The sequence below is a fragment of the Notechis scutatus genome, chromosome 2 (genome assembly GCF_049901735.1).
Source record: "Notechis scutatus isolate UNSWTSFEM ecotype Mainland chromosome 2, rNotScu1.2, whole genome shotgun sequence".
Classification (NCBI taxonomy): domain Eukaryota; kingdom Metazoa; phylum Chordata; class Lepidosauria; order Squamata; family Elapidae; genus Notechis; species Notechis scutatus.
This window is the reverse complement of record NC_142010.1, coordinates 52219638-52246485: the sequence shown is the minus strand read 5'-3', so window position 1 is coordinate 52246485 and position 26848 is coordinate 52219638. Positions and strand designations below refer to the sequence as shown.

At 37.6% G+C, this 26848-nt stretch overlaps 1 protein-coding gene across 1 annotated transcript; it reads left to right on the top strand.

Moving 5' to 3' along the window:
* The first annotated feature begins 6365 nt into the window (after window positions 1-6365).
* On the top strand, window positions 6366-26178 carry UQCRC1 (ubiquinol-cytochrome c reductase core protein 1). Its single transcript, XM_026677868.2, has 13 exons — window positions 6366-6464; window positions 11161-11301; window positions 13663-13749; window positions 15546-15675; window positions 16052-16250; window positions 18576-18655; window positions 19622-19737; window positions 21076-21219; window positions 21972-22132; window positions 22607-22692; window positions 24741-24829; window positions 25295-25370; window positions 25954-26178. Exons 1-13 carry the CDS (start codon window positions 6390-6392, stop codon window positions 26016-26018), a joined length of 1449 nt encoding a protein of 482 aa, XP_026533653.1. The 5' UTR covers window positions 6366-6389; the 3' UTR covers window positions 26019-26178.
* The last annotated feature ends 670 nt before the right edge of the window (window positions 26179-26848 follow it).

The following is a 26848-nucleotide window of genomic DNA, read 5'->3' as shown; positions in this document are numbered from 1 at the left end:
TGATAAGAATAGTACTGCTCGTGATAGTCCCTGAGATATTCTGTGGAAGCAAAAGTTCCACAGAGTTGAAGTAGCAAGATAGGAAAAGCAATGATAGGAAAAAAGCCATAGTGGCACAATGGTTAGATTGCAGTACTGCAGGCTACTTCTGCTGACTGCCGGCTGCCTGCAATTTGGCAGTTCGAATCTCACCAGGCTCAAGGTTGTCTCAGCCTTCCATCCTTCCGAGGTGGGTAAAATGAGGACCCAGATTGTTGGGGGCAATAGGCTGACTCTTTAAAACTGCTTAGAGAGGGCTGTAAAGCAGTATAAAGCAGTATATATAAGTCTAAGTGCTATTGCTATTGATCCCTTTGAATGTTGGTGTTGTAGACTTCTGAGAATACCATAGACAGCCCCCCCCCCTTCAAAAAAATCCACCCAAGCAAATGGCTCATCAGTCAAATCAATCCAGAGTTCTCACTCAAAGCATAAATGACCAGGCTCAAATTATCCTATTTTTTGACGCATTATGTGATGATCCAGATATCTGGAAAAGGCTCTGATGCTGAGAAAGGTGGAAGGGAATGGAAGAAGATACCAGCAGCCAGGTGGATGGACTTAGTTACACTGGCAACAGCTGCAATGTTAGAAGACCTGAAAAGACAGATCCTTGGGGAGAAAATCTATGTGGTTGCTAGGATCAAAAACTGGTTGATGGCACTTAATCAATCCAAACACAGTTGTTTCCTAAAGTTGGGGCTTAAGAATATTCAGTCTTACAAGAGTCTTGTCATTACATAAAAGCCACAACTCATCTAAAGTATGAATAGGTTAGGAAATGGCAAAAGAAAGAAATCCACCACCCTCTAGTGTATAACTGCAGAAAGGACAGATACTTTCAAAAAATTATTCCAGGAATAGATGCGAATATCATTCAGAATAACAAAATAACAGAGTTGAAAGAGACCTTGGAGGTCTTCTAGTCCAACCCCCTGCTCAAGCAGGAGGCCCTACACCATTTCAGTCAAATGGCTGTCCAATCTCTTCTTTAAAATCATCAGTGTTGGAGCACCCACAACTTTTAGAGGCAAGTCATTCCACTGATTAATTATCCTGTCATGAAATTTCTCCTTAGTTCTAGGTTGCTTCTCTCCTTGATTAGTTTCCACCCATTGCTTCTTCTCCTACCTTCCTACCCTGCTTTGGAGAATAGCTTGACTCCCTCTTCTTTGTGGCAGCCCTTCAAATATTGGAATGTTGTTATCATGTCACCCCAGCCCATCTTTTCACTTAACTAGACATACCCAAATTACTGCAACCATTCTTCATAACTTTAGCCTCCAGTCTCTTAATCATCATTGTGGCTCTTCTCTGCATTCTTTCCAGAGTCTCAATATCTTTTTTATATTGTAGTGACCAAAACTGGATGCAGTATTCCACACGTGGGCTTATCACAGCATTATAAAGTGGTACTAACACTTCACATAGTTCTATTACAGCAAAAACAAGCAGCCACAGTTGTCAACAAAGACTAACAGAGACACATATGTATACACACACACACACACACATACTTACACATCTGTGGCTGGATGTGGGGAAATATAAAAACAAAGTTGGGCTTTCTTTCTTTTTTATTGAGGGTTGCTCTCTCCTTTCTTGATAAGCTTTCAAATGAGAAAACTAAAAAGAGCTACGATAGAAATCTACACTTTTTTTTTTTTTTTTATAAAAAAATTATTTGGGTTTTCACAAAACATAATACAAGTAAAATTTCTTTTCTTTTTTTTTTTTTTTTTTTTGAGAATAGCATGGTCCTGGGTTATCACTTCTCCATACAGACACAAATTCAATTCAGACACACATTCATCTTTGTGTTCTATTCCATATCTTATTACTATTTTAACATTTTCTCAATAATTTTTCCCTTCCCTTAGTTTTCTCAATCTTACTTTTAATCTCACTCCTTTCTAAATTCAATTATATATATCTTTTTCTAAGTTTCAGTATCTTTCTAGTCATTATATTTATACTTTTGTCTGTTCTGTTTCAATTTCATATTTTCTTTTCTCATTAAACAAAATTTTTCCCTGTAGTTACTAATTGGAGTATGACACCTTTGTATCTTTTAATTTTTATCCATTCAACTCTTATTTAAACTTCAATTTATGCCATTACAATTATAACATTCAATATAACACATAACCTCCAGTCAAATTCTGCTTGGTACATTCTTAAAATACGTACTAAGTTCTTAAAGAGAAATTATATATATAACAATAATAAATAAAATACTTATTCTATTCCAATTCAGCTCTATCATTAATGTTAGTTATAATCTTTGACATCTTTAACATTTCTTTTCAATAGGGTATCATACTTCTAGGAACACTTATAATATTTCCATATTTTTTTCATGTTTCTTTTATATTCCCCTTCACTTAAATTTTTATAACACATTTATAATAATTAAAATGTTCCCCTCCTTTCCTAATTTCATTCTCTCATTCTCTTTATTTCATTTATTTATTAAACATTACATTACAATGAGTATTTTATCTATCAATCACACTTGTTTCATATTTTCAAAGTTCATTTCTATTTCTAATATAACAATACCATCTTATGTACCCTTGCAGAATCCCCCTTTCAATTAAGTTTTCACCCATTATCTCTGTGTCTTCTAAATAGGCTTATACCCTTAATCCTTGTATGTTTTCCCTGTTTCTCTATGTCCTGTTTCTGTCCTTTATAATTTCTTTTCCTTTCCCTCTTCCCCCTCTTCTTCTCCCTTCCCTTTTTGACCCCTTCTCTCTCTAATTCTGATTCTCTCTTCTGTAATCCTCTCTTCTGTTTCTTCCTAATGTTGTAATTACTTTTCAAACTATTCTTTTTTTGGGTTGTTTTTTCAGATCTTACATTTTTCACTCTCTTTCCCCCGTTTCCTTTCTTTTCCCCACATAGAAATACTTGGTCATTGAAAATGGCTTCTTCTTTGTCCCTCCCTTCTTGTTCTACAGGCATTTCTTGTTGTTTCTCATAGTTCAGGATCTCCATTTCTAAAAATTGAAGTGCATCTTCTTTCTGTTTTTTAAGTTCCATTCTCAATTCTTCCAAGAGTGATACCATTTTAAAAACTTTTAAACAACCACCCGATTAATTTTAGTCCTTTAGATCCGATAGCCAAAAATCCAAAAATCACCAAGTAATCCAAATAATCCAAAGGTGTTTCTTCTTGCTTCTTTTTTCCACTTTCTCTTCCTGGGGTTCTCTTATCTTGTTACAAAGTTTCAGTTAAAATGTATCTTTTAGGAATCTTGTTAGTTTCACTGCTAATTCCTTTCACTTCCAGGTGGTCTCCTCCATTTTTCCAGATCCCACCCTTTTGTTTTTTTCCTTCTTTTAAAAATTTTTGATAATCAGAAATCTTTATTAACCCTTTACATTTTATTTTCAGCTTAAATACCTGTTAATGTCAAAGTGGATTTTTGCCGGTTTCTTGCTTAAATCTCTTAGTTGTCAATATAGGGAAAAAAAGAAGAAAAACCAAATCCTTTCCCTTCCCTCTCTCATTTGCCGCTTCAAAGTCTTCTTTGGGAACAATGTTGTTCTTTATCATTCAAATTCCAGGGTACCTTATATCGTTGCTTTTTCAGTTCGTCCTGGTCAGCCAAAACTTTCTCTTCTTATCTTCCACCTGCACATTCTTTTCCAGTCGAATTCTTCTTTGAGGTGGTCATTTCTGATCACTGGTGCAACCGCCTTCGGGAAAGGGAGTAATGGTCAGCTGAGGAGGAGAGATGCAACTCTCCTCGACCCTGCTGGCAGTCTCCCCCCTCTTCACCACCTCTACGGGGTGGCTTAGCCCCGAAACCAGCAAGCTCGGGGCGCTCCAGCAGTGAGCACAGATCGAAATTGTGCACAATCGCAGATTTCAGTCTGTCGCCGAAGAAGCTCAAACCAGAAGCCCAGAAATCTACACTTTTCTGAAAGGCCGTGGCTTGCAAGAGGAAATGCCTCACCTTCCTACTCATGTCTTCTATCATTCTGTGAACAGGAGCCCTGCAGAAACATAGTTACTCATCTGATGTGATGATGAGTACATGTGCAACTCAGTAACTGATGGTTCTGAAGGTGCAGGCTTCTCCAAATGTTTTTGAAAATTGTCATTTCGGATGCCAGAATTACCCCATTTTTTTGTGTATGTGTGTATGTGTAGAACTGATTGGTTACATTATTGCTGAGGGATCCTTGGTGCTTTCTTAGCTTGCTTGTTTTCTTACAGATGTTTCATTACCCAAACTATTACCCATCATCAGTGCTACACTGATACACTAGCTGATGTTACCTAGTTTGGGTAATGAAAGAAAACAAGCAAGCTCGGAGAACACCTAGGACCTCTCATAAAAGCTACAAATATTCTCCTTTATTTGTAACTTCGTTAGTATTAGTAACTATCTGCTATCTATCTCATATTAGCAGCATGAAACATGAAACTCTAATGCAACGAATTCCATTATTAGGTCTTGTCACAGCATTGCCATGATAGATATGGAGAACGAGTTGGCAACTGCAAGGACTACTGGGTTTATTCCCCTGTATAGCTTTGGTTTTGTTACACGGCCTGTGGTTGATAAGGAGCTGTTTTCATTTCGGCAGCCAGCTTGTTTATGTGTAAATACATGCTTACCAATAAAGATCTACAAAGGAGAAAAAAATTCTGATTATCAGATTATATATAAAATGTATAGCACTTTCCTAGATAAGGTGAACTTTAGACAATCACTTAGTCATCACACACCTTGACTACTGTAATGGATACCATAGTATAGCCTTGAAAACTACCTAGAAGCTTCAATTGGGCCAGTAATGATATGCCAGTATAACATCACTTGTCTATTGCTCACAGTAAACTCTTCACTATCCCAGAAGTCAGTATAGGTAGTCCTCATTTATTGACTACTTTGTGTAGCGACTGTATACAGTTACGACAGTGATGAAAAACATAATTTTACGACCAATCTTTTCATTTACAATCTTCACAGGTCTGTAAAGCAAAGGAAAGCTGAAGTAAGATCAGTACAGACACCATTTCATTTAGCATTTGCTTCACTCAAGAACCAAGTTGCTGGTCTCAATTGTGGCCGCTAAATAAGGACTATAGCTTTTCATACCTGAGAATGCTGCTGCCATGTGTTGTGCAAATGGAATTCATGCATATCAACTATAATCACACTGATTCCAGAAAAAATAAGGTTCCTGGACTCTAAGATATACATATGCTGATTTAATTCTGCATATCTGTAAGAGATTCTTCTCTCAGACTGTTATATTCTAAAATATTGATAATGAATAGGATTCTAGGACTCTAGAAAAATGCCTCTTAGATTCCTCATGCATTCCAAACCATGACTGTTGTTTCTCCTTATTTATATTTTATTATTAAATTTGTTTTCTGTCCATCTCGCCTTGAAGAGACTCTGAGAGGCTTATAATTAACTATAATGTCACTGTTTTTCCCAAGACTTTGGATGACAAAACATTATTTGCCTGACTGGTAATTTGTGACGAAGGATGAGGACTGTGAAGAAACTTCTATGTGAAAATATTTTGAAAATATTCAATGGCAAGAAAAGTAAGGTTTTACATTTAGGCAAGAAAAACCAAATGCAAAGATATAGGTGGTATCTGGTTTAACAGTAGTATGTAACTGTGATAGGAATCCAGGAGTCCTAGTGGACAACCAATTACGTATGAGCCAGCCGTGCTGCAAAAAACCCAAATGCATTCTTAGGTTGCATCAATAGAGAAATACTATCAAGATCATGTGAAGTATTAGTACAGCCCAGATAAAATAACCTCCAATTTTTAAAATATATGCATATTTTTTATCTATAACATGGAAGATTTTTTTTTAAAGAATTTAAAAAAATAATTGAAAATATAGTCTGGGCTAGCAAGAGTGAGCAATCATGTCTTTGCTGACCTTGGAGGTTTTCTGAGGGGGATTTTATCAACCGTTCTGGTTTAACATTGAATCCACTTTGCTTTTCTCATTCAAAATGTCAGCGATCTCAGTAGATCTCATTGGATCACCACGGCCAGAAGGACCGATAGAATTATGCGCTTCTACCGTATTGTTTGTTTTTTTTAATTCTAAGGGGGGATGATCTTGGCAGTGCCCTGGTAGAGTTGCAAGTATTCGAAAGATAGCGTAGCCAGGAAAAGACACAGAGAAAGCCGGATCAAGAATCGCCTTTGGAGCACAAAGCGGTAAGCCATCCTCGCAATTCTTAGGACAACACAAGTCCTTCCTCCTCCTAGGGACCGCCCCCTTTGGAACTCGCGCATGCGCCTCCCTGGAACTCTACGCAGGCGCAGTTGGCGGCCTTCCTTGTCGGGGCAAGATGGCGGCGGGGTCGGTCTACCGGGCTCTGGGGTCTGTGGCTAGCCGGGCTCTCCTTCGGGGCTCCTGCGCACCGGTGAGTCGGTGCCCGGTTGGATCCCTGGCAAAGGGGCGAGGGGGAGTGCCTAGCGGGAAAGCAAACCGGTCGGGGAAGACGGCGGAGTCCGCCAAGGCTCTGCGTCGCCTCCTTCACCATCCGCGAAGGTCACGGGAAGGAAAGGGCGGTTGGTGGAAACGCTTCCTCGGTCCAGTCCGAATAAGGGGCGTTCTCGGGGGAAAATAAAATACCGGCAGATGTTTACGCCCTTGGAGCCTCGTCCCTGCTCCGCCTTTAACCCTCTGGGCGGTAATGCAGTGAGCCTCTGATTAACGTGTCTACGGAGATTCTCAGCCATCCAGGTCATGGTTGTCCCAAAGGTGCTTTTGGGACGAGCCTTTCATTGCACGTTTTAGCTTTTCTCGCACCGAGCAGACCGCGGTGAGTGAGAGCCACTGGACAGGCGCCGAGTTGCTGAGCCTCCGTCCCCCGACCGAGCCCCGGCTAAGGATGAAGCATCCCGCCTTCCCTCGCCAGCACGTTGGGCGGCTTGTTTTGGCAGCTGAGGGGTCGTGGCAGGGCCCGGAGAGCGTGGCCCAAAACCTTGTTTCGAAATGTTGCAAGGGTGCCGTTTTCGGCCCCTCAGCCCACACACCAGCTCTTCACCGTTATTGTTCATTTATATTCTCTAGCGTGGGATAGTAATACTAAAATCCGGGCTGCGAAAATCTAGCAGGCTGTTGGTGGGATGCAAGAAAGACGAGGAAAGCAATTGCATCGCAACAACTTTCTATGAAAGTTTCTAACTTGCAAGAAAGTTTCTGTTGTCTGTTCAGTATGGGACAATTTAAGTTTCTGCTGGTATTTTACAATTTCAAGAATATGAAAATAAAAGCTCAAGTGGGTGAATTGGACATAGCAGGAAACAGCCAAGGGACTTCTTGTCTCTGAGTATCCTAATGCTAATGTTTCTCTATGCCACCTTATTTTGTTCTGCTGACTACAGGTCTAATTGCCACATGCTAGAATAGAATAGGAATAGGAATAGAAATAATAGAAATAGAAATAATAGAAATAGAATAGAAATAGAAATTATAGAAATAGAAATAATAGAATAGAATAGAATAAAATAGTTTATTGGCCAAGTGTGATTGGACACATAAGGAATTTGTCAGTGTAAATACTCTTAGTATACATAAAAGAAAAGATACATTCGTCAGGAGTCGAGAATCATAAGGTATGACACTTAATGATAGTCATAGGGTACAATAAGCAATAAATCATACTGGGAAACAGTCAATATAAATCATAAGTACGACAAAGTTACAGTCATACAGTCACAAGTGGGACGGGATGGGTGATAAGGAGTGATGACAAGATTTAACAGTAATAGTAGTGCAGACTTTGTAATAGTTGAACAAGGTTGAGGAAATTATTCGTTTAGCAGAGTGATGGCTTATGGGAAAAAACTGTTCTTGTTTCTAGTTGTTCTGGTGTGCAATGCTCTATAGCGTCATTTTGAGGGAAGGAATTGAAACAGTTTATGTCCGGGATGTGAGGGGTCTGTAAATATTTTCACAGCCCTCTTTTTGACTCGTGCAGTATACAGGTCCTCGACTGAAGGCAGTAATGGTTAGTACTGGGGTAGTAATGGTTTTTTCTGCAGTCCTAATTACTCTCTGAAGTCTGTGTCTGTCCTGTTGGGTTGCAGAACCAAACCAGACAGTTATAGAGGTGCAGATGACAAACTCAATCATTCCTCTGTAGAACTGGATCAGCAGCTCCTTGGGCAGTTTGAGCTTCCTGAGTTGGCGCAGAAAGAACATTCTTTGTTGTGCTTTTTTGATGATATTTTTGATGTTAGGTGTCCATTTTAGGTCATGTGATATAGTAGAACCTAGAAATTTGAAGGCCTCTACTGTTGATACGATGTTGTTTAGTATTGTAAGAGGCGGTAGTAAGGGAGGGTTTCTTCTAAAGTCTACCACCATTTCTACGGTTTTGAGTGTGTTCAGTTCCATATTGTTCCGGTTACACCACAAGGCAAGTTGTATAACCTCCTGTCTGTATGTGGATCCGTCATCGTCTTGAATGAGACCAATCACTGTTGTGTCATCAGCAAACTTCAGTATTTTAATAGATGGATCATTTGAGATGCAGTCATTGGTATATAGGGAGAAGAGAAGTGGAGAAAGCATACAGCCTTGGGGAGGGGGCTGTGCTGATTGTACAGGTATCGGATGTGATTCTGCCTAGCTTCACCTGCTGCTTCCTGTCTGTTAGGAAGCTTATGATCCACTTACAAGTGTGTTCAGGTACTGCTGGTTGGTTTAATTTACTTAGAAGAGTGTCTGGAATGATGGTATTGAATGCTGAACTGAAGTCTACAAAGAGGACCCTTGCATAGGTATTGGGAGATTCAAGGTGTTGTAGGATGTAATGCAGAGCCATATTAACAACATCATCTGTCGATCTATTTGCTCAGTATGCAAACTGCATGGGATCTAACAGTGGATCCGTGATGGTTTTCAAGTGGGACAGCACAAGTCTTTCAAAGATTTTCATAACTACAGATGTTAGAGCAACTGGTCTGTAGTCATTCAATTCCTTGATGGAGGGTTTCTTGGGCACTGGGATGATAGTAGAGCGTTTGAAGCAGGAAGGAACATAGCACATCTCTAGTGATCTTTTGAAGATTCGGGTGAAGATGGGGGCCAATTGGTCAGCACAGACTTTTAAGCAAGAAGGAGTTATCTTGTCTGGCCCTGATGCTTTTCCTGGCTTTTGTCTGTATAATAGATCTTGCACTTCTTTTTCTGTGATCACCAGAGGTTGTGAACCCAATGGATTGGGGTCAGTTGTAGGAGGCTTGGCTGTTGTTGGTGTGTTTGAGATATGGGTTGTGGAGATAGGTGGCTGTAGTTTCCTTTCAAACCTGCAGTAAAACACATTCAGGTCATCTGCTAGTTGTTGATTTCCTTCTGCCTGGGAAGGAGGTTTGCTGAAGCTAGTGATGTTTTTAAGAGTTTTCCACATGTTTGCTGGTGCATTTGTTGAGAACTGATTCCTTAACTTTTCAGAGCAGCTTCTTTTTGCTTTCTTTTTGTTAGTTGCGAATTCTTCTCCGACCCATCACAACCCCATGGACAACATTCCTCCAGGCCTTCTTGTCCTCTACCATCCTCCGGAGTCCATTTAAGCTCATGCCTATTGCTCCAATGACTCCATCCAGCCACCTCATTCTCTGTCCCCTTCTTCGATTGCCCTCAGTCCTTCCCAGAATTAGGCTCTTCTCCAGTGAGTACTTCCTTCTCATTAGGTGGCCAAAGTATTTGAGTTTCATCTTCAGGATCTGGCCTTCTAAAGAGCAATCAGGGTTGATCTTTTCTAGGACTGACCAGTTTGATCGCCTTGCAGTCCAAGGGACTCGCAAGAGTCTTTTCCAGGACCATAGTTCAAAGGCCTCCATTCTTTGGTGCTCAAATTGCCACATATTTCTGACCAAAGACCTATTTGAACAGATACAGTAAGTAGAAATTTTGCAATAGCACTTAGATTTATATATCACTTCACAGTGCTTTACAAGCCTCTCTAAGCGATTTACAGAGTCAGCATATGGCCCCCAACAATCGGGGTCCTCATTTTATCTACCTCAGAAAGATGGAAGGCTGAATCAACCTTGAGCCGGTGAAATTCAAACCGCCAAACTGCTGGCAGCCTGCAGTCAGCAATAGCAGAAGTAATGGATGATAATAAAATCTCTGCCCCTTTTAATTCAGCCTTTACTTGTCAGACAGTTCTGTCTGGAAAAAGTTGCAACTACTATCAAGGAGTTATTAAGGAATATATAGAAATGTTGCTGATTTGAAAATTGGGATATATATCTTGTTAGGGAATCTTAGCACTATTTGTACTGTACGAACATACAACATATTGGAAGGTATAAGCTACATGTTTGGTTTTGAATCTACCCAAGGTGGCTTTAGTCATTCAAATGAATGAACGAGCATGGTTTTAGCACATCGTATGAACCCAACCTCGGTCATTTAGGCTTTGTTAACATTTCAGCGTACATTAGAGACCTAGGCTTAGTTGCTTTATGATTATTTTATTTAGAAAGTATCAGAGCAATTATGTCAAAAATCTGACATGTGAAAATTTGTTTTTATTGGTTATTCATATTTTATTTTTGTGTCAATTGGGAAATATAGATCTTTGTTTTGAAAGCATTACTTTTAGTAAATATTCTTGTATTAAATTGAATAGTTCTAAGATTCCCTAGCAAGATTTATATCCCAATTTGAATGGAAATTCTGCATTGTAAAGTGAATTTCATTTTGGTTTGTTTCAGGATGATACATATTAAAATTATTTTTCAATTGTCTCATGTTCATCAGAGAGAAATATAAGATTGTGTTCAAATATTCATTAATGTTCTTCCCAAAGTTAATCTAAATAATTATGACTTTTTAGTATAATTGCAGTTTATTGGACAGTTTCTGGTCTCATATATTTGTGCGCTATTAATATTTAGTTAATGTATTCCTTTTCCATAGACTTCGGTGCCTGAATTTGTTTTAAAAGCCTTTTCTTACTCTTTTGATTTGTGTCATAAATTACTGTGGTTGAAATATATAGTCCAGAATAAGTTATAATTTGTTATAGGTATTCTACAATTTTAATGCATATGTTTTGTTTGTTTTTATATTGTATTAATTAATAATCATTTTTTTAGATATCCTTGCAGGGCTTGGTGAAAAGAGGAAGTACTGCAACTTACGCTAATGTGCTATCCAATCTTCCCGAGACAGAAGTTACTACTTTAGACAATGGCTTACAAATAGCATCAGAAAAGTCAAACCACCCTACATGTACAGTAAGTTTTAATTTGATTTTCTGAAAAATGTTGGAATCCCTGTTTTTTTCAGTTGAGTATATATTTAACTCAGGCTTGATATTTTTAATGGAAGGAATCTAATAAAACCTAAAAGTTTTCTTAAGTTGCTACATCAGATGTATAGAGTGGCTAGTCTGATTACATGTACATATTCCAACAGAAAGTAACTTTCCCTAAAAACTGAAAGTCCTAAAACAAACTTAATGAATAGCAGACTACCAAGGGAGTTTTTTATTGCTTCCAAGCTATTCAGAGAAATATAATCTATGCTTTTTATTCCAGAGAAGTCAGAGATTCCACAGTAGAAAAGCCAAGATAGCAAACAGATTTTTGAAATATGGTCACTATGTCAGATTCTTGGAGTTCTTTGAGCTTGGTTGTTATCCTGCAGATAGCTACAAATCCTGCTTTTAATTTCTTAATCTCTAACCAATGAGCGTATTCTAGAATTAATTTTCAATTCAGATAGAGCAGTTACAAAGCTCAGCTAGGCTTGCAATTTCATGTTGTGAATTTGTAGTATGCTTTAGGTTACTTTGTTGAAATTTCTACTAGTACAGGTCTTCTTTGGTAGAATTGCTTACTTCGTGGAAGGAATTCTTTCAGTGTAAAATATCAAAATTTCCAACTTTATTGGAAATTCTGTATGGTAATTATGAACATATTAAGCTTAATAAATTTCTATTGAAATTGAACTTGAGAATAAGTATGTGAAGCATTGTATGATTCAGCGGGCAAAGAATTTTGAATATAATGTAATGCTTGAACAATGAGAAAATATGTTTTTCCATGTGGACAGGTTTAAAATTTACATTAATAACTTGATTTAAATAACATTTAAACCGTGTATTCTAAAGCCAAACAAATCGTCAATAATCTATAAAGATACTTAAAATAAATGTTGGAAATGTGAATGTAACAAAGGAACCTTTTACCATTTATGCTGACATGTGATAAAGCAAAGAAATACGGGGTAGGATTCACATATAAATACAGAAGATTCTCAAAGTGAATATAAAGATAAAACCAGGGACTTTTTTTTTTTGGCTTAATGAATAAAGAACTTGAAAAAAATGAAACTCTTATTTTGGGTTTTGTGAATTAGATAGGTTGTTGTTATAGAAATGGCTTGTATATATTATGTAAAAGTAAAAAAATATTTTACTGCACCAAAAAGAATCAAGGTTGATGCTTTTCTTCCCCCACTTTATCCTACACTGTTTCCTCTTCCCCTCTTCTTTCTTTATTTTCCATTTTTCTTTGCATCTCTGTATTTTATATTTTGCCAAACTAATACACATACATGCACACACATATATACATCTCTCTCTCTCTCTCTCTCTCTCTCTCTCTCTGTCTGTCTTTGTCTCTCTCTCTCTCTCTCTCTCTATCTCCTGGACGATTAGTAGCATTTTTAGCAATACAGTATTTTTAATTATTTATTCTTTTTGAGATATGGCTATTGCACATTTGGACTATAGTATAGTTACTATAATCATAACTTGTATATACACTGGGAAATAAAAAAAATATTTAACTTGCTTTAGGGTGGATACCTTATTACAATGGCCTGGAATTCAAACTGCAATATCAACAAAGTGTGCTTATAATATAGGGCAGCTACAATTAATGTAGAATATTTTTTTAAAGTATGTTAATCATACAAGATCCAAAAGTATTAAAAGGAATTCAGGTTCAGAACTTTATTAGATTTGTTGCATGATTGGGATTTGATAGGATTTGTTGAATGCATTGGCCATGTTAGCTGGGGTAGCTTTGAGATATAATTCAGCAATATTCAGAGATGGAACTTTGGATCTGAAACCTTCCCAATGAATTCCCATACTCTTGACATGGAAGGGAAATTTTCCACATGGAATGGGTCAAGAGGAAGCACATTTTGGGAGCTTACTGAAACCGTGTGCACCTCAGCATAGGATTGTCCTCCCTTTTGTTTTTAGACAAATCCTGGTGTTACTTTTAACCTCTGCTTAGATTTTGATTCATTGACTGAAAAAACACTGTCTTGGTACTGACACAAGCAATTTCTATGTTTCTAGCCAAATTAAGGAAAGTGCAAGTTAGATAGAAAGATAGGGATTTAAGGGTAATTATTCTATCTGCAATTGAAGCTCTTTCTTTCAATAGTCTATTATAATTCGTTCAATTTGTATACTTGCCCATCTCAAGTGACTCTGGGGAGCAAACAAAATAAAAATAATTGCAATGATAAAAAAATTAATTTTTAAAAAATTAAAATACATGAAATACAATATCAGAATACTTCCTATAAAGCTGCCCTGATACTTAATATATTTAATCAATTCTTTGTTTAATCAGGTTGGAGTATGGATTAAGATAGGAAGTCGTTATGAAACTGAGAAGAATAATGGAGTTGGGAACTTTATGGAACACCTGGCATTCAAGGTGAGCTGCAATATGATTGAGTTGTACTGCTTCCTACATGTGTGCTACCTACTGCTCTGAATCCAGAAAAACTTGAAAAGAATTTCCATATTTCAGAAACAGACTTTTATTCATTATTATGTTACTTGCCAGTCTGATTTAAATTTATTTAGGGCATTTTTATTCCTAAGAAATTTCTCTGTGTGGAATCTTGGTGTTGTCTGGTGCTGTAGTTCTCTTGTAAACATTTTGTTACCAACTAGGTAACATCATTGATGCACTTGTATGCCGTGATACTCTGAAATTTAAATGTATGTCTCTTTTACAAGTTGAATTATATTTAAATGAAAATGATTAAAGAACAAATGCTACTATATAGATATATTATTTGTTCAGCTTACAGTTTTTTTAAGAAATAAAAGGAACTAAAATTCTTGTATCATTTTCAGCGAACAAAAATACATATAAATGATTTTATCCTGTATCGTGTTTTCCTGAAAATATGACCCACCCTGAAAAGAAACCCTACCATGTTTTTGAATGCATGCGCTAAAATTAAGCCTTACCTCTAAAATTACCCCTAATTAACATTCCACCCACCCCGGGGTGCAGGAGTTTTAAGTTGGGGGGGTGGAGCTGCCCTACTTACCAGGTCTCACACAGCCCGACACCTGCCTCGTCTTGCAGGCCCACTTCTTCTGCAGTCGCTTGCTGCTGCTTGCACGCATCATCCCCAGCCTCCATTTCGCCATCAGAATCTTCCAGAAAGCCCTCTGCAGACAAGAAACGAGGTCTGGATTGACGCATGCATTGCCCCATGGCCTCTGTTTCACCGTCAGAGCCTTCTGGAAAGCTCTCTACATTTCCGGAAGGCCTCTTACAGCAAAATGGAGGCCAGGGGATGATGTGCTCATCAATCTGGACCTCTTTCCTTGGCCGCAGTTTTCCGGAACACTCTGATGGCAAAACGTTCAGAGGTTGGGGGTGATGCATGCGAGCCACGGCAAGCGGCTGTAGAAGAAGTGGGCCGGCAGCGGGCTCCTGCTGGGCGGGGTTGTTGGTGCTGCTGCAATGAGGTAAGTCAATAGACCCACCCAAAAAGAAGCCCTAGCTGTTTTTTCAGGGGTCAAAAGAAAATAAGACCCAGTCATATTTTCGGGGAAACACAGTAGGATTCATCATATGCAAGAATTGAAAGAAAATAGAAATACTGTAATCCTTAGTCCAGGTAGTCCCCAGGAGTCAACAACTGATTTGAAGGCGATATATAAAATATAGTTCTAGCATCCTTTACCAAGTACGGTTCATTTTGAGCTTTGGCCTTTCTGATTTCATCTGTACAAGAACACAAACATGCCATAGCAGATTCAGGACTGCAGAATCATGTTCCTTCACTTCTGTTTCTTAAGAATACAGTCAACGTGTTTAGAAAAGTTTTCATTTCTTCTTCTTTTCTGCTCAATCAAGCTACGCCACGTGGGGGTAATACTTGTTAGGGATATCTTCTTGAACTTCCTGCCAAACTCATATTCCTCTCCCTACTTTCTCAGTGAGGAAGCTCATTAGCTTGCTGGGACTTCTTATCAGCTGAAAACCAGAATTTTGATTCTTTGAATTTGTCTATTAGGATGAATGTAAGACCATCTCGCCATATGCCACCTCAAGGTAGTCTTCATTTAAACCAGAGCTTGTATTCTAACTTAGTTGATATGGCCATAGGCCTTATAGAAGGAAAATCCTTGCGATAATATGAACTTCATAATTACTAAAATTGCTGCAAGCACTAAAAACAGCATTGATTATTGATGTTTTATTAGGGCACAAGTAAATACCCTTACGCCCAATTTGAAAAGGAAGTGGAAAGCATTGGTGCACATCTTGACAGCTACTACTCTCGTGAAAAGACAGCCTTCTACATGAAAATTCTAGGCAAAGATTTGCCAAAAGGTAATACAGTTGTCTGAGTTTGACAAAATCGCTTTGTATCATGTTTGCTTCTACTGAATAATAGTAGCGATACTATTATCTCTTCCACTATTATTGTTATTCTAGTAATAATAATGTATACTTTCACAGCAATTGGCATCTGAAGCAAAGAAGATGGGTGGTTGAAGTTAAAAGTGAAAGAGTTGCAGAAGAAGTAGACAGGAGGCTAGGAGAGGAATTCATTTATGGGCAGGAGATACAAAATTGACATTGGCTGTGGCTTGCAATGCTATAAATGCCCTCTAATTTAGGGTTGTTGGTTTTTCTCATCCCGGAATATCGTGGTAACTTTTTAATTTAACTTGACTTGATGATTCAAATAGCACATCTTTTTTAGCAATTGAGATTCTGGCTGATATAACACAGAACTGCAGCTTGGAAGAGTCTCAGATTGAGAAGGAGCGGAATGTCATCCTTCAGGAGATGAAAGAATCCGATTCTTATCTGCCTGCTGTCCTCTTTGATTATCTTCATGCTTCAGCTTATCAAGGCACACCTTTGGCCCAGACAACTGAAGGGACAACAGCAAATATAAAGTGAGTTGAACAGAAGTGACATGGTTCAGGCACACAAATTTTAGTTAGTTAACTGAAATAAAGGGTGAGATAAATACAAGTCTTATTTAAGTTGCATATATCTAAACAACAATGATCCAATACCTTTGCACAGAAAAATAACAGCCATTTATCTTAATTGCTACAATATACATTAGGGAAACTGAATATTGGAGTTAATAGTTAAAGAGTCTATACCAGCGATGATGAACCTATGATACACATGCCAAGGGTGATACACCACTACATTTTCAATGACCAGCCAACATTTACCAACAACTTGAAAACAGTGATTCTCAAAATAATGTTCTGTTCTCATGCAATTTTCTGCGAAGCTGTGGGCCATGGGGCAATTTCATCAATTTCCAAGGCTTGTACCCCTTGGGGAATAGCATGAGGTGGCCTTTTTGAGTGGCAGCGGTGGCACTAGGACAAGAGTCAAGTTAGGCATATTCCAAATTTTTGGCCTGCCAAGCCTGAAAGGTTTGTCTTCACAGCTCTAGCAGTATCAAGTCAGCTATACCTGGTGCAATCATTGTGATACAGGTCTGAAATACACAGTTCTACTTGCTTACTGCTATTTTTTGGGTTTCCAAGGAACTATCTTTTAGTAGTTAATGTAAATGTGTGTGTGTTCTATGTATTCAGAAAAAAATTGTCTACATAAACTATGACTGGTGGGGATGGGGAAGTAGATTGAAAATAAAAATAAAAGTTGACAGTTTGATTTTTTTTTAATTCTAGAACAGAATTCAATTTTTATTAAACTTTCAGGAGATGTTTGTAATTGAAAAAGATTAGTAGATCATCTCCCTTGGTGTTTCATGGTCACATATACATGCACATACATATGTGATACACACACACACACACACAAAATCTAATTGTTCTGCTTTGGGTTCTGTGAAGCTTCCTCCCAGAAGGTAACAAAGAAAACCAGTCGTGGAAAGGATGTGTAGTGCCCCAGACAATACTGCAGACCCTGGTCAAGCATCACTTATATGATAGAAGAAAGTGTCTTAATTTAAATCCAATGTTTTTGAGCTTATGCCAATACCCATATGGCTAAGGCATAATTATGAAATATTGCCTGTAAATAACTTATATGCACAAATGTACAGATGTAAACAGAAGCTATGGCCCTTAGTAAGCTGTTGTTTGGCTTCTTTCACCAGGTTTTCTTTTTTTAAGAAAGGAAGTAAGTCACTGGGAGTTCTTGAATGTTTTTTTGTGTGTCATATGCAGGAGTAACAAGTTTTTGTTGTTATAAACTAGAGCTTGAGCTAAATTATTATTACTATAATCCTTTAAAGCAGGGGTTCTCAAACTTTGCCTTAAGCACTCAGAAACTGCTCTTAAAATCTGCAGCTAAAAACACTTGTTGCTTTTGACATTCTTTCCCAATCCACACTCACTAGCATAAAATCCTCTCACACTTCTAGCCTTGTATTATATACTTTTCATTTTCCCATCACACACACACAGGTATACAGTCACACAATTGCAGTTCCTTGCTCATTGCAGACTCATAACGTCCATCTTTTCTCCTCCGTCTCAGTTCCTTCTGCAACATGAGATAAAAGCTTTGCAGGAATCTGGTCTCCTCCAGGCATGATTACTTTTTAAATCAATTACTCAGATTTCATGTAGATCTGTGGAAATTTCTGGTGTTGGCTGGTCCACATATGTATGCATCAAATTCCGAGAGGACACGTGAGGAAGACGTTCCAATTTAGTTTTAAATAATTCTGGGGTGTATTTCTGCAATCGGTTCAGTATTGTCCTCATACTGCATACTGAAGTTGGTATAAAACAAAAGAGACACTTGATAGCTTATGTAAAACGTTTCTAGACATGTTTAAGGAGAAAAATCCTATCAGGGCAAGGAGCTAGCATAGATTTTTAAAAAGGCAAAACCTGAGTAAATCCAACATTAGAAGAAACATAATACAAAGTTGAAACCTTTCCCAAATCATAAAATCAACTCCCGTTCCAACCGCTACCTTGGTCGGAAGAGCAAGATGGCACATGGAGTTACTGTGTCCTTTTCAGTGTTTTCATGGCTGCTCTGCACAGATGCAGCGCAATCCAAAGAAGACAATTGGTTTTGAAAACCACTCTTGGACACCTTCAAAAGGATTTTTTTTTTACCCTTTTGATTTCAATAAGGAGCCCAGCTCTAGATTATATTAAATAACATATATGTTTTAAAAAAATGAAAAGACAGTATGTTTCTAAGCTCACCGATGCCACGTTCCATACTTTTTACAAATGGTAAATTTTTAAAAAGTATTGTATTTCTTCTAGGAAATTGACCCGTGCAGATATAGCAGAATACATGGAAGCTCATGTCAAAGCACCTCGCATGACCCTGGTTGCTGCTGGAGGTTAGTGTAAGCTGGTCTTGTTTTAATTTCATCTTTTATATATAATAATGTTACAGGAGTCTAATCATGACTATGATACAAGCAAAGACCAACGTGTTTAGGATAGTGAAGCACATCGAGTCAGATCAACCCCTTAAAAGTTAAACTAAGGGAAATATTCTCATTTCTATTATGGTAGAAGCAAAGCACTGGAAAAGTTGGGGATGGCCATCTCTGGGGGATAGGCTGTGGTAAGGGGAGCAGCGGCCTCTTCCTCTACCACTGGCTTTTTTACTGTTCTCCCCCTTCTCCACGCTGCCCCCCCCCCCCATAATTTCTGTCCAGAATATCTTCATTCTGTGCATGAACCAAAATGCCCCAGAATACTCTACTGAGGAACCCCAAATAATGGATTGAAATTATAGGAAGGCAGGGGAAAAAATCCTATCACTAGGAATAGACAATGGTACCCAAGGGGTTAGTGGTGGTTTGTTCCCCGAGCTTATTGTTTAGTTTCCAAACTTGGAGGAAAAAAAAAATCACCACCACCACCATCTACCACGCAAGCTACAAATATTTCCCACCATTTCTAATAGAACCAAGGGTCCAGTATAAAGAGCTACAGAGTTGACCTTGAGAAACTATGCAGAAATAATTATAGAAAACTTGTTAAGCCCAAGAAACAGAAAGAATGCGAAAGAAGCTCAGTCTCGATGGACTGTACTTTGCTGGGGAGGGAGGGGAGGGAAAATACGGGTTTTTAAGATTCTGCTACTACTGCCTATAGCCACGGTCTAACTTGTAGAGTCCGTTTCCTTATCTGGCCTGCCTCAAAGGGCTGTCATCTGGAGAGATTTTACTGGGTATGTTAAAAAAAGTCATAAGTGGGGATGTTTCAATTTTATATCAATTTGGATAATAGTTTTGCAGCTGTTTAGCAGCCCCTGTTGGAAGAAACAACATTCATATTGCCTTGCTTTTTAATAGATGTTAGTCATAAAGAACTGGTGGATCTTGCCCAGCAGCATTTTGGCAATGTTCCTTTTAATTACAAAGCTGATACCATTCCTGTTTTGCCCCGAAGTCGTTACAGCGGGAGTCAGGTAAGAAGAGTCTTCCTGGCCTAGCATTATCATAAAATAAAATGTGCATGGAAATAATGCAATATAAATTCTACTTAGATCATTTTTATTAAAGTGGCTTCTTGAATATGAGTATGCTGATGATGCCCAGCTGTACATCTCCACACTGGGCTGACCAAGCAATGCCACGGAGGTGCTTTCCCAGTGCCTGGAGGCTGTGAGGGTCTGAATGGGGTTAAAGGCTTTGGCTCAACGCTGACAAGGCTGATTTGCTGTGGATTTTAATGATTTCCTGCTCTGGTTAGTTTCTATCCTTAACTCTGCCTGGATTGACAGGTCTTGCTTGATGAGCTTGTAACAGTCACTACTGTGATCCTTGCCCAAGGCGACCATTGCTTTAGTCATCTCCCATTTTGATTAATGCAATACCCTCTATATGGGATTGCCCAGAAAGCAAGGAAAGTAGGCTTCTGAGTATTAATTTATGGTGATGCCTATCACTCTGGTCTGCAAAGCTGGAAAGTTTGGGGAAGTCTGATCTGTAAAGCTCTACATGGCATAGGCCAGGCTCTTGGTGGGACCAGCTCTTCCATTGTTTTTGCTCGGTCCACCAGATCTATCAGAGTATGCTGGGGATCTTACCACAGTGCCATCTTGTTGGACCCCTCTACAGTTGGGCCCATAGTACTATGGTATACATCATAATAAATGGTATTAGCTTCCCTCTGGCAATTCTGACGGTCCTTATGCTGTCTCCCCCTCCCCCAAAAGTCTTTTGGCCAGAAAGGTAAGCAAGTTCTGCTGCTGATATAGGTTTTTGTCATTGAAGTATATTGTTTTCTCTTGTGCATCATTGTTTACTGATTGTAGCTGTTACTTTAATTATAGTACACAGCTCAGAATCACTGTTGTGAGATGAGTAGCCATTTAAATCATTTAAATAAATGTGTATCTGGTCTTGAATATTCTCCTCTCGTAGTATAACTATTTTTAGCAACTCAGCACTTCCAAGCGAAGTAGCTACTTATCTTACATCTGAAATACATTTAGTGTTGAAGCCGGTTAGGATATTAATATTGGCCCTTTCTTTATGTTCACTTCTTCACGTAAACTCCTTGCCTACTTTTCTTGCCTATCACAGTAATAAGAAGGCTGAATGTTCATGTTTATCACAGCCACCCTCGAGTTCTGAATACAGGATTCACTAATTTTTTAAAAATGGGATAAAAATATTTTAAAAATAAAACACGAATTCTCTGTTTTGGTTTTGGTTTAATAGATAAAAGGGGAAATTTTATCTTTTTGCAAAAAGATATGACTGGGCTTTTTATTCTCTTTTCTTGCCTCATACCCTTTTAGGTCTCAGTCAGAGATGACGACTTACCTTTGGCTCACGTTGCTTTCGCTGTGGAGGGGCCTGGCTGGGGTAGTCCAGACAATCTTGTCCTTCTGTTAGCTAATTCAATCATAGGACGCTACGACCTTACCTTTGGTGGAAGTAAGGTAAGGCACTGTGATTGGCATGTTCGTTTTGATTGATTATTACATCCATGTTGACACTTAGCAACCACATAGATTTTATCCATGACAATCTGTCCCTAATCTGGTCCTTCAAGTCTCCTGTAGTGCACTCATCTCCATTGTAACTAAATCCATCCATCTTGCTGTTGGTCATCCTCGTCTTCTCTTATTTACCACCTTTCCCTGCATTAGAGCTCTTTCCGGAAAGCTAGGTCTGCGTAATGTGTCCGAAGTACCTGATAATTTGGGCCTTGAGTGAGAACTCTTGAGTTGACTTGTATAATAATTCATTTCTTGACTGTACCTGGAATTTTCAGAAATCTTTGCCAACATGGGGAATTCCTTGTTCGAACTCCTGCAAGCCATTCTGGTCCAGAACACTTGGTTGTGTACTGCTGATTTAATTTCCCTAATGTTACAGATGAACAGCACAGCTAATATTCTGGTTTAAGTAAAGTGCCTTTTTGCATTGTTTATTTTTTCTTGGAATTCAATTTTGTTGGTCAGGTGCTGTTTTGCATTATGGCACCTGAATTCTGTGGCAAGGTTTTTTTCATGTCAAATTTAAGATACTATCAGAATCTCTAATGACTTTGTTAAGCTTTGTTACTTGTCTGGCTTAGGTGATTAATGTACTGATATAACGGAATAAGGGCTATTTCAAGATTTTTGAATGAATACTTCGTTGGTAATGAGTTATGTTTGCATGGTAAATTATAACTATCTCTTTATAGAATCTGTATAGCAAAATGGCTGCTGATTTTGCTGAGAACGACCTCTGTCAAAGTTTCCAGCCGTTCAACATTTGCTACTCTGATACAGGACTTTTTGGTTTCTATTTTGTCACTGATCGTTTCAAAATTTTATACTCAACTGATTGGGGAAGATATGAATGGTAAGGATGGTTTTGCTTCTATTATGTTATTTTTATTTTGTAAGAAAATAGTGCTATATGGGGTTGCAAATGGACTTCAGGATATAGCTCTCCAAGGATTAATGGAAAAAATATTTGAAAATGGGAAATGAAGCAGAAGCAAAATAATCTCAAAACCTGTTCTGTGAGTTTCTAGTGTGAGATAGTGTACTGCAGCTTCTATATTAGAATCTAATTGTATTTATTGTGTCTCAGTAGAGTTTTCATTTAAATATTAGCTCAAGTGTATACTACTCTTTCTGTTTCATTTGTCTATACATATAAATATTTAAATATAAATATTTGTCTATTGTGGTGATCTTCTTCCTTCAGCTTTTATGTAGAATAGCAAGCCTGGTTTCTATCAACAAGCGTAAGTTTTCTAAAACGGAAGGGAATTGTCATTTAAAGATGTGTCACGTTTGATTACTATCTTCAATTCTGCTGCTTGTACAGGATGCGCATGTGCACTGATTTGCCTGAACATGACTTGGAGAGAGGCAAAAAAGTTCTCCGAAGGAGCTTGGTGGCCCAACTAGATGGTATGTCTCCTTAGAGCGCAGTTTCAATTTTTAATACCTCCTGAGCAGGTTTTTCTTTCTTGTGAAAAGTGTAATGAAAGTAACATTTTTTCCCTCAGTTCCTCTCTATTTAAAATGTTTGCTAGTGTGCCTTCTGTGCCACCCAGCACATTCTAATGTTTAAATTGATCGTTCTGCAGATGGAACATGAAGATAGTTTGCAAGCCCAGACCGCACAGGTCTTTTATTTTCTTTGAGTTGTGTAATTCCTGTTCCTTTTGATCTATAAAAGGCACCTGTCAAGTCTCCCTGGAAAATTTGTAGTCTACCATCCACTGTAAAGAATATTATCTTATTAGTTCCAAGCAATCAGGAAATTTATCAAAAAACGGGAAATGCACATTCAGAAGCATACTTCATTTTTTAGATGATGCGTAAACGTTACCAAAGCCATTGTTTTCGAAGGCACACACCCTTCTATGAAATACTGTTTCTGAAGATAATCTCACTATCTTCAATTTCTATTGTTTGTATTTCATGTGGTTTTATGCTTGTATATAAATATAGATGCACACACAGTGAATCCTCTTTTTGCACACTATTTGGAGAAAGGGACAACACTATTCCCAAGTGTTCCAAAATATATAAGCATGTTACTGTGGCAATCTATAACATGTGTATAACAATGTGACTACACAAACAATGCAAACGTGTCTCATTTACTACATCTAAACTCATTTCCAGAAATGTTGTAATTTGTGGTGAAATAACATGTGATACAAACCATTGCAAATGTTATAAACTTAAGACAAAAGTAGTGTCAGTTAACTTCTCATTGGATGCAGCAGATCAATTCATTATTTCAGGTGCGGTATCTGGTCTGAACCTGGTCGCACTTAAAGTTGGGAATTAATGCCACACATAGATGCCATGAGTTTGTACCTGGTTGAAATTTCAGAATGAATAATATAACAGTTCCTCTCAAAAGCAACCCGATCACTGTCATGCAAAGTGCTTTTAATTGAAGAAATGCAATCTAAATATGGTGAATTAGTAATATGTAAAAATAAAATAAACTAGATTGTCTATTTTTGCAGATGACTATGCTATTGCAAATCTATTAAGAACAATTCATCAGTTAATTCCAAAATGGATATAACCCAATACAAACCATCTTCAGTTACACAAAATTAAATAAAACTTCCAGAAACGAAAGTTCTTAGCTATCTTACAATCATTTACAGAACAGGACAGAACAAGAAGTCATTCCTGTATCAATATATAACTGTAGTTAGGTAATATCTTCATAAAGATCAATTATTATCACACAGAATAATATTAGAATTCATGAAAATGTAATGTACACACAAACTTTTGGATTAAATATTTATCAAGCAAATTGTTACAAAAATTAGGAAAAAGCAAGGAAGTCTAAACTTAACTATTTCAGCCAATCGAAAATGTAAATATAATAATATGTTACCGTCAGGTATCATTGGTGCCAGATTACACCTAGTATTTGCTACATGTTGAAGAAATAGTTTTAAAGTCTGAGACCAATTTGACTTCGTTAACTTTTATTCTACCTAGCAACACAATTTCTTTCTGCATTTGATATGGTAGCACAAAGTTATTATGAAAATTAGTTTCATTGTTTTTTCTCTCTGCCTTTTGCCATGAACAAGAGACAGTGCACTTTTAGAGTTGGAAGCAACCACTGTCTTTATACCTCCATGCTAGATGTAGCCTGATACGAATGATATCAACCACTAAAAAATATTCAGCCCACAGTTTCTGTTTTGAGACTAGCTTTGAAAGGCAGGTAGTTGATTCAAACATTTGGCCCAAACATCAGCCCTTCCTCATCTTCTACTTTTTTGGTAATATCGTTGATGATGAAGAACTTCAAAGCTTGCACACTAATAACGTCCTATATGAAGTACCTAACTACAGGATTGTTGAGTATTATTCATTAGCAATATATATAATGGTTTGTGTATTATAGATTCTGCTTCACATCTTGAAAAGATACTTAATGACTCTATTGACAGTTCACTTTTATTTTTCAGGTACTACTCCAATGTGTGAGAGTATTGCAACCCAGCTGCTGAGCTATGGTCGTCGGATACCTTTGGCAGAATTGGATGCCAGAATTTCTGTCAGTATTATTGTTGTTTGATGAAAGTGGAAGCTTAATTTCACTAATCTTACATTTCCAGATTATAGTCCTTTCTGTTGATATAGTGGTCATTTGCATCACTGTCTGATAAATGCTAGGACATCACATTCTACTCAGTACTACAAAATCAAGTGTAGATATGTTTTCTGCAATTCTAGCCTACCTTGCAACGTACAAAAATCCTTGAGATGTTTGTCATGAAGTTCAAGGAATTTTAATTTGTGGGGTGCTGGTTTCTGATTCAGATAATCACTGAAGGAAGTAATCTATGAAGGTGTTCTGTATTTTTTAAATGAAATATTGTATTCTTAGAACACAAGTAGATGAGAGCAATGTCAATTTGAGTTTCGCTAATGATGTACAATTTTGATTGGTAGTCAGTGTATGTAATTGGCAAATTGTCTAATTTTCTTCTGGAAGTATATTTAATTTCTTGTTTTCTAGGAAATTAATACCAAAATGGTTCAGGATGTCTGCAGTAAATATGTGTATGACAGATGTCCAGTTGTTGCAGGAGTTGGTAAGTTGTTAGACTTTGAGTTGTGATTTGTAAGGAAGGAGGAAACAATCTGTTTGGCTTCAGGGCTGACACTGTTGTCTATTTTGTTTAAAATGCTTCAGATTTAACTATGCCAGATCATATTCTGGTTATTTATGAAAAAACTGAATTCAGTATAATCCCAGATTTGTATGTCACCCTTCTTACAGTCCCATTCTAAGACAGCCATAATGAAATTGGACTCTAAGAATGTTTGTGAAAATATTATTTCTGAGATCAAATTTGTCCTATGAACATGAATTATCTGCTTGTAGTTGTCCCTTTCAAGGTTTTCCTGTCAGCCCAAGAAAGCTTTCGCTTGAAACCTGCCTGAACAGGTAGAACCACTGATGATTTCCCAGAATTTTGCTGTATTATTGAATCTAATTTATATTCAGAGGGTTTAGGCAACTTGGAAACCTTGAACAAAGAAGTATTGTTACATCTGATCTGACAATGGTTCATAGAAAACCAGTAAACCGTCTTTCTAACTCTTCTTTTCAAGCTTACTAAGTAATGCCAGAGGTTTCTTTACAGTATCTCAAACAAATTGGTTCTTTTTCAGGACCTGTTGAGCAACTTCTAGATTACAACTACAACCGCACTTGGACATATTTGAACCGTTTCTAAGCAGTCCAGTGCCAAGATGGAAAGCCTCTGAATCGTCTGGATTTTCTTGTGATCTTTTGTGTCCCACTGGCAAAATGGATCCCATACATTCTGTATAAAAATGCTTTATAACTATGTAAGTGATATCAGAGAGAGAAAAATAAATTTAAACGAGTTTAAACCAGTATTTATGTTAATGAGGGAATAAAAAGGAATTTTGGGAGATCGGGGAATTATGCTTGCAACTTGTTTGTATGCTTAGCAAAGATGTTGAGTTCTTTAATAGAGATCTGCATATTTACCTTGGCCTTCCAATAACGTTAATTTAAACAGAAATACAAAAGGACTTTTAAACCATTAGAGATATCCCTCAATTTTGCATTGGTGTATAACACTTGCTTCATTGAGCCGCTTCAGTTGGTCATGCTATCTGCCCCTAGAACTCTATTGCATTAACTTTTTAAGACTACAGAATTCTAAGCAGCTGTTTCTAACGGAAAATACTTTTTGTTTAATGTACCTTATATACTATCTCGACTTAGAATCATAATTAAGCCTGGCAATATGGTCATACATTGTGACAGTCATAAAGTCAGTCATCACATGATCGACCCAATTCTACTTTTGTTATGGTGAAGTTAATATCATTGTCATTAATCAAATACATTATTCACTATGGCTGGCTTTTATCAGAAATCGGAAGTAAACACCAGATTTTGGTTATTTTGATTTACAAAAATGTAAATCCTTTCTTGTGACTGTGGAACACTGAAAATGGCCATAAATGTGGCCTGACTGCCAAGCACCTTGAAATGCAGTTTTGTGGCCCTGAGGTCGCGGCTGTTGGAATG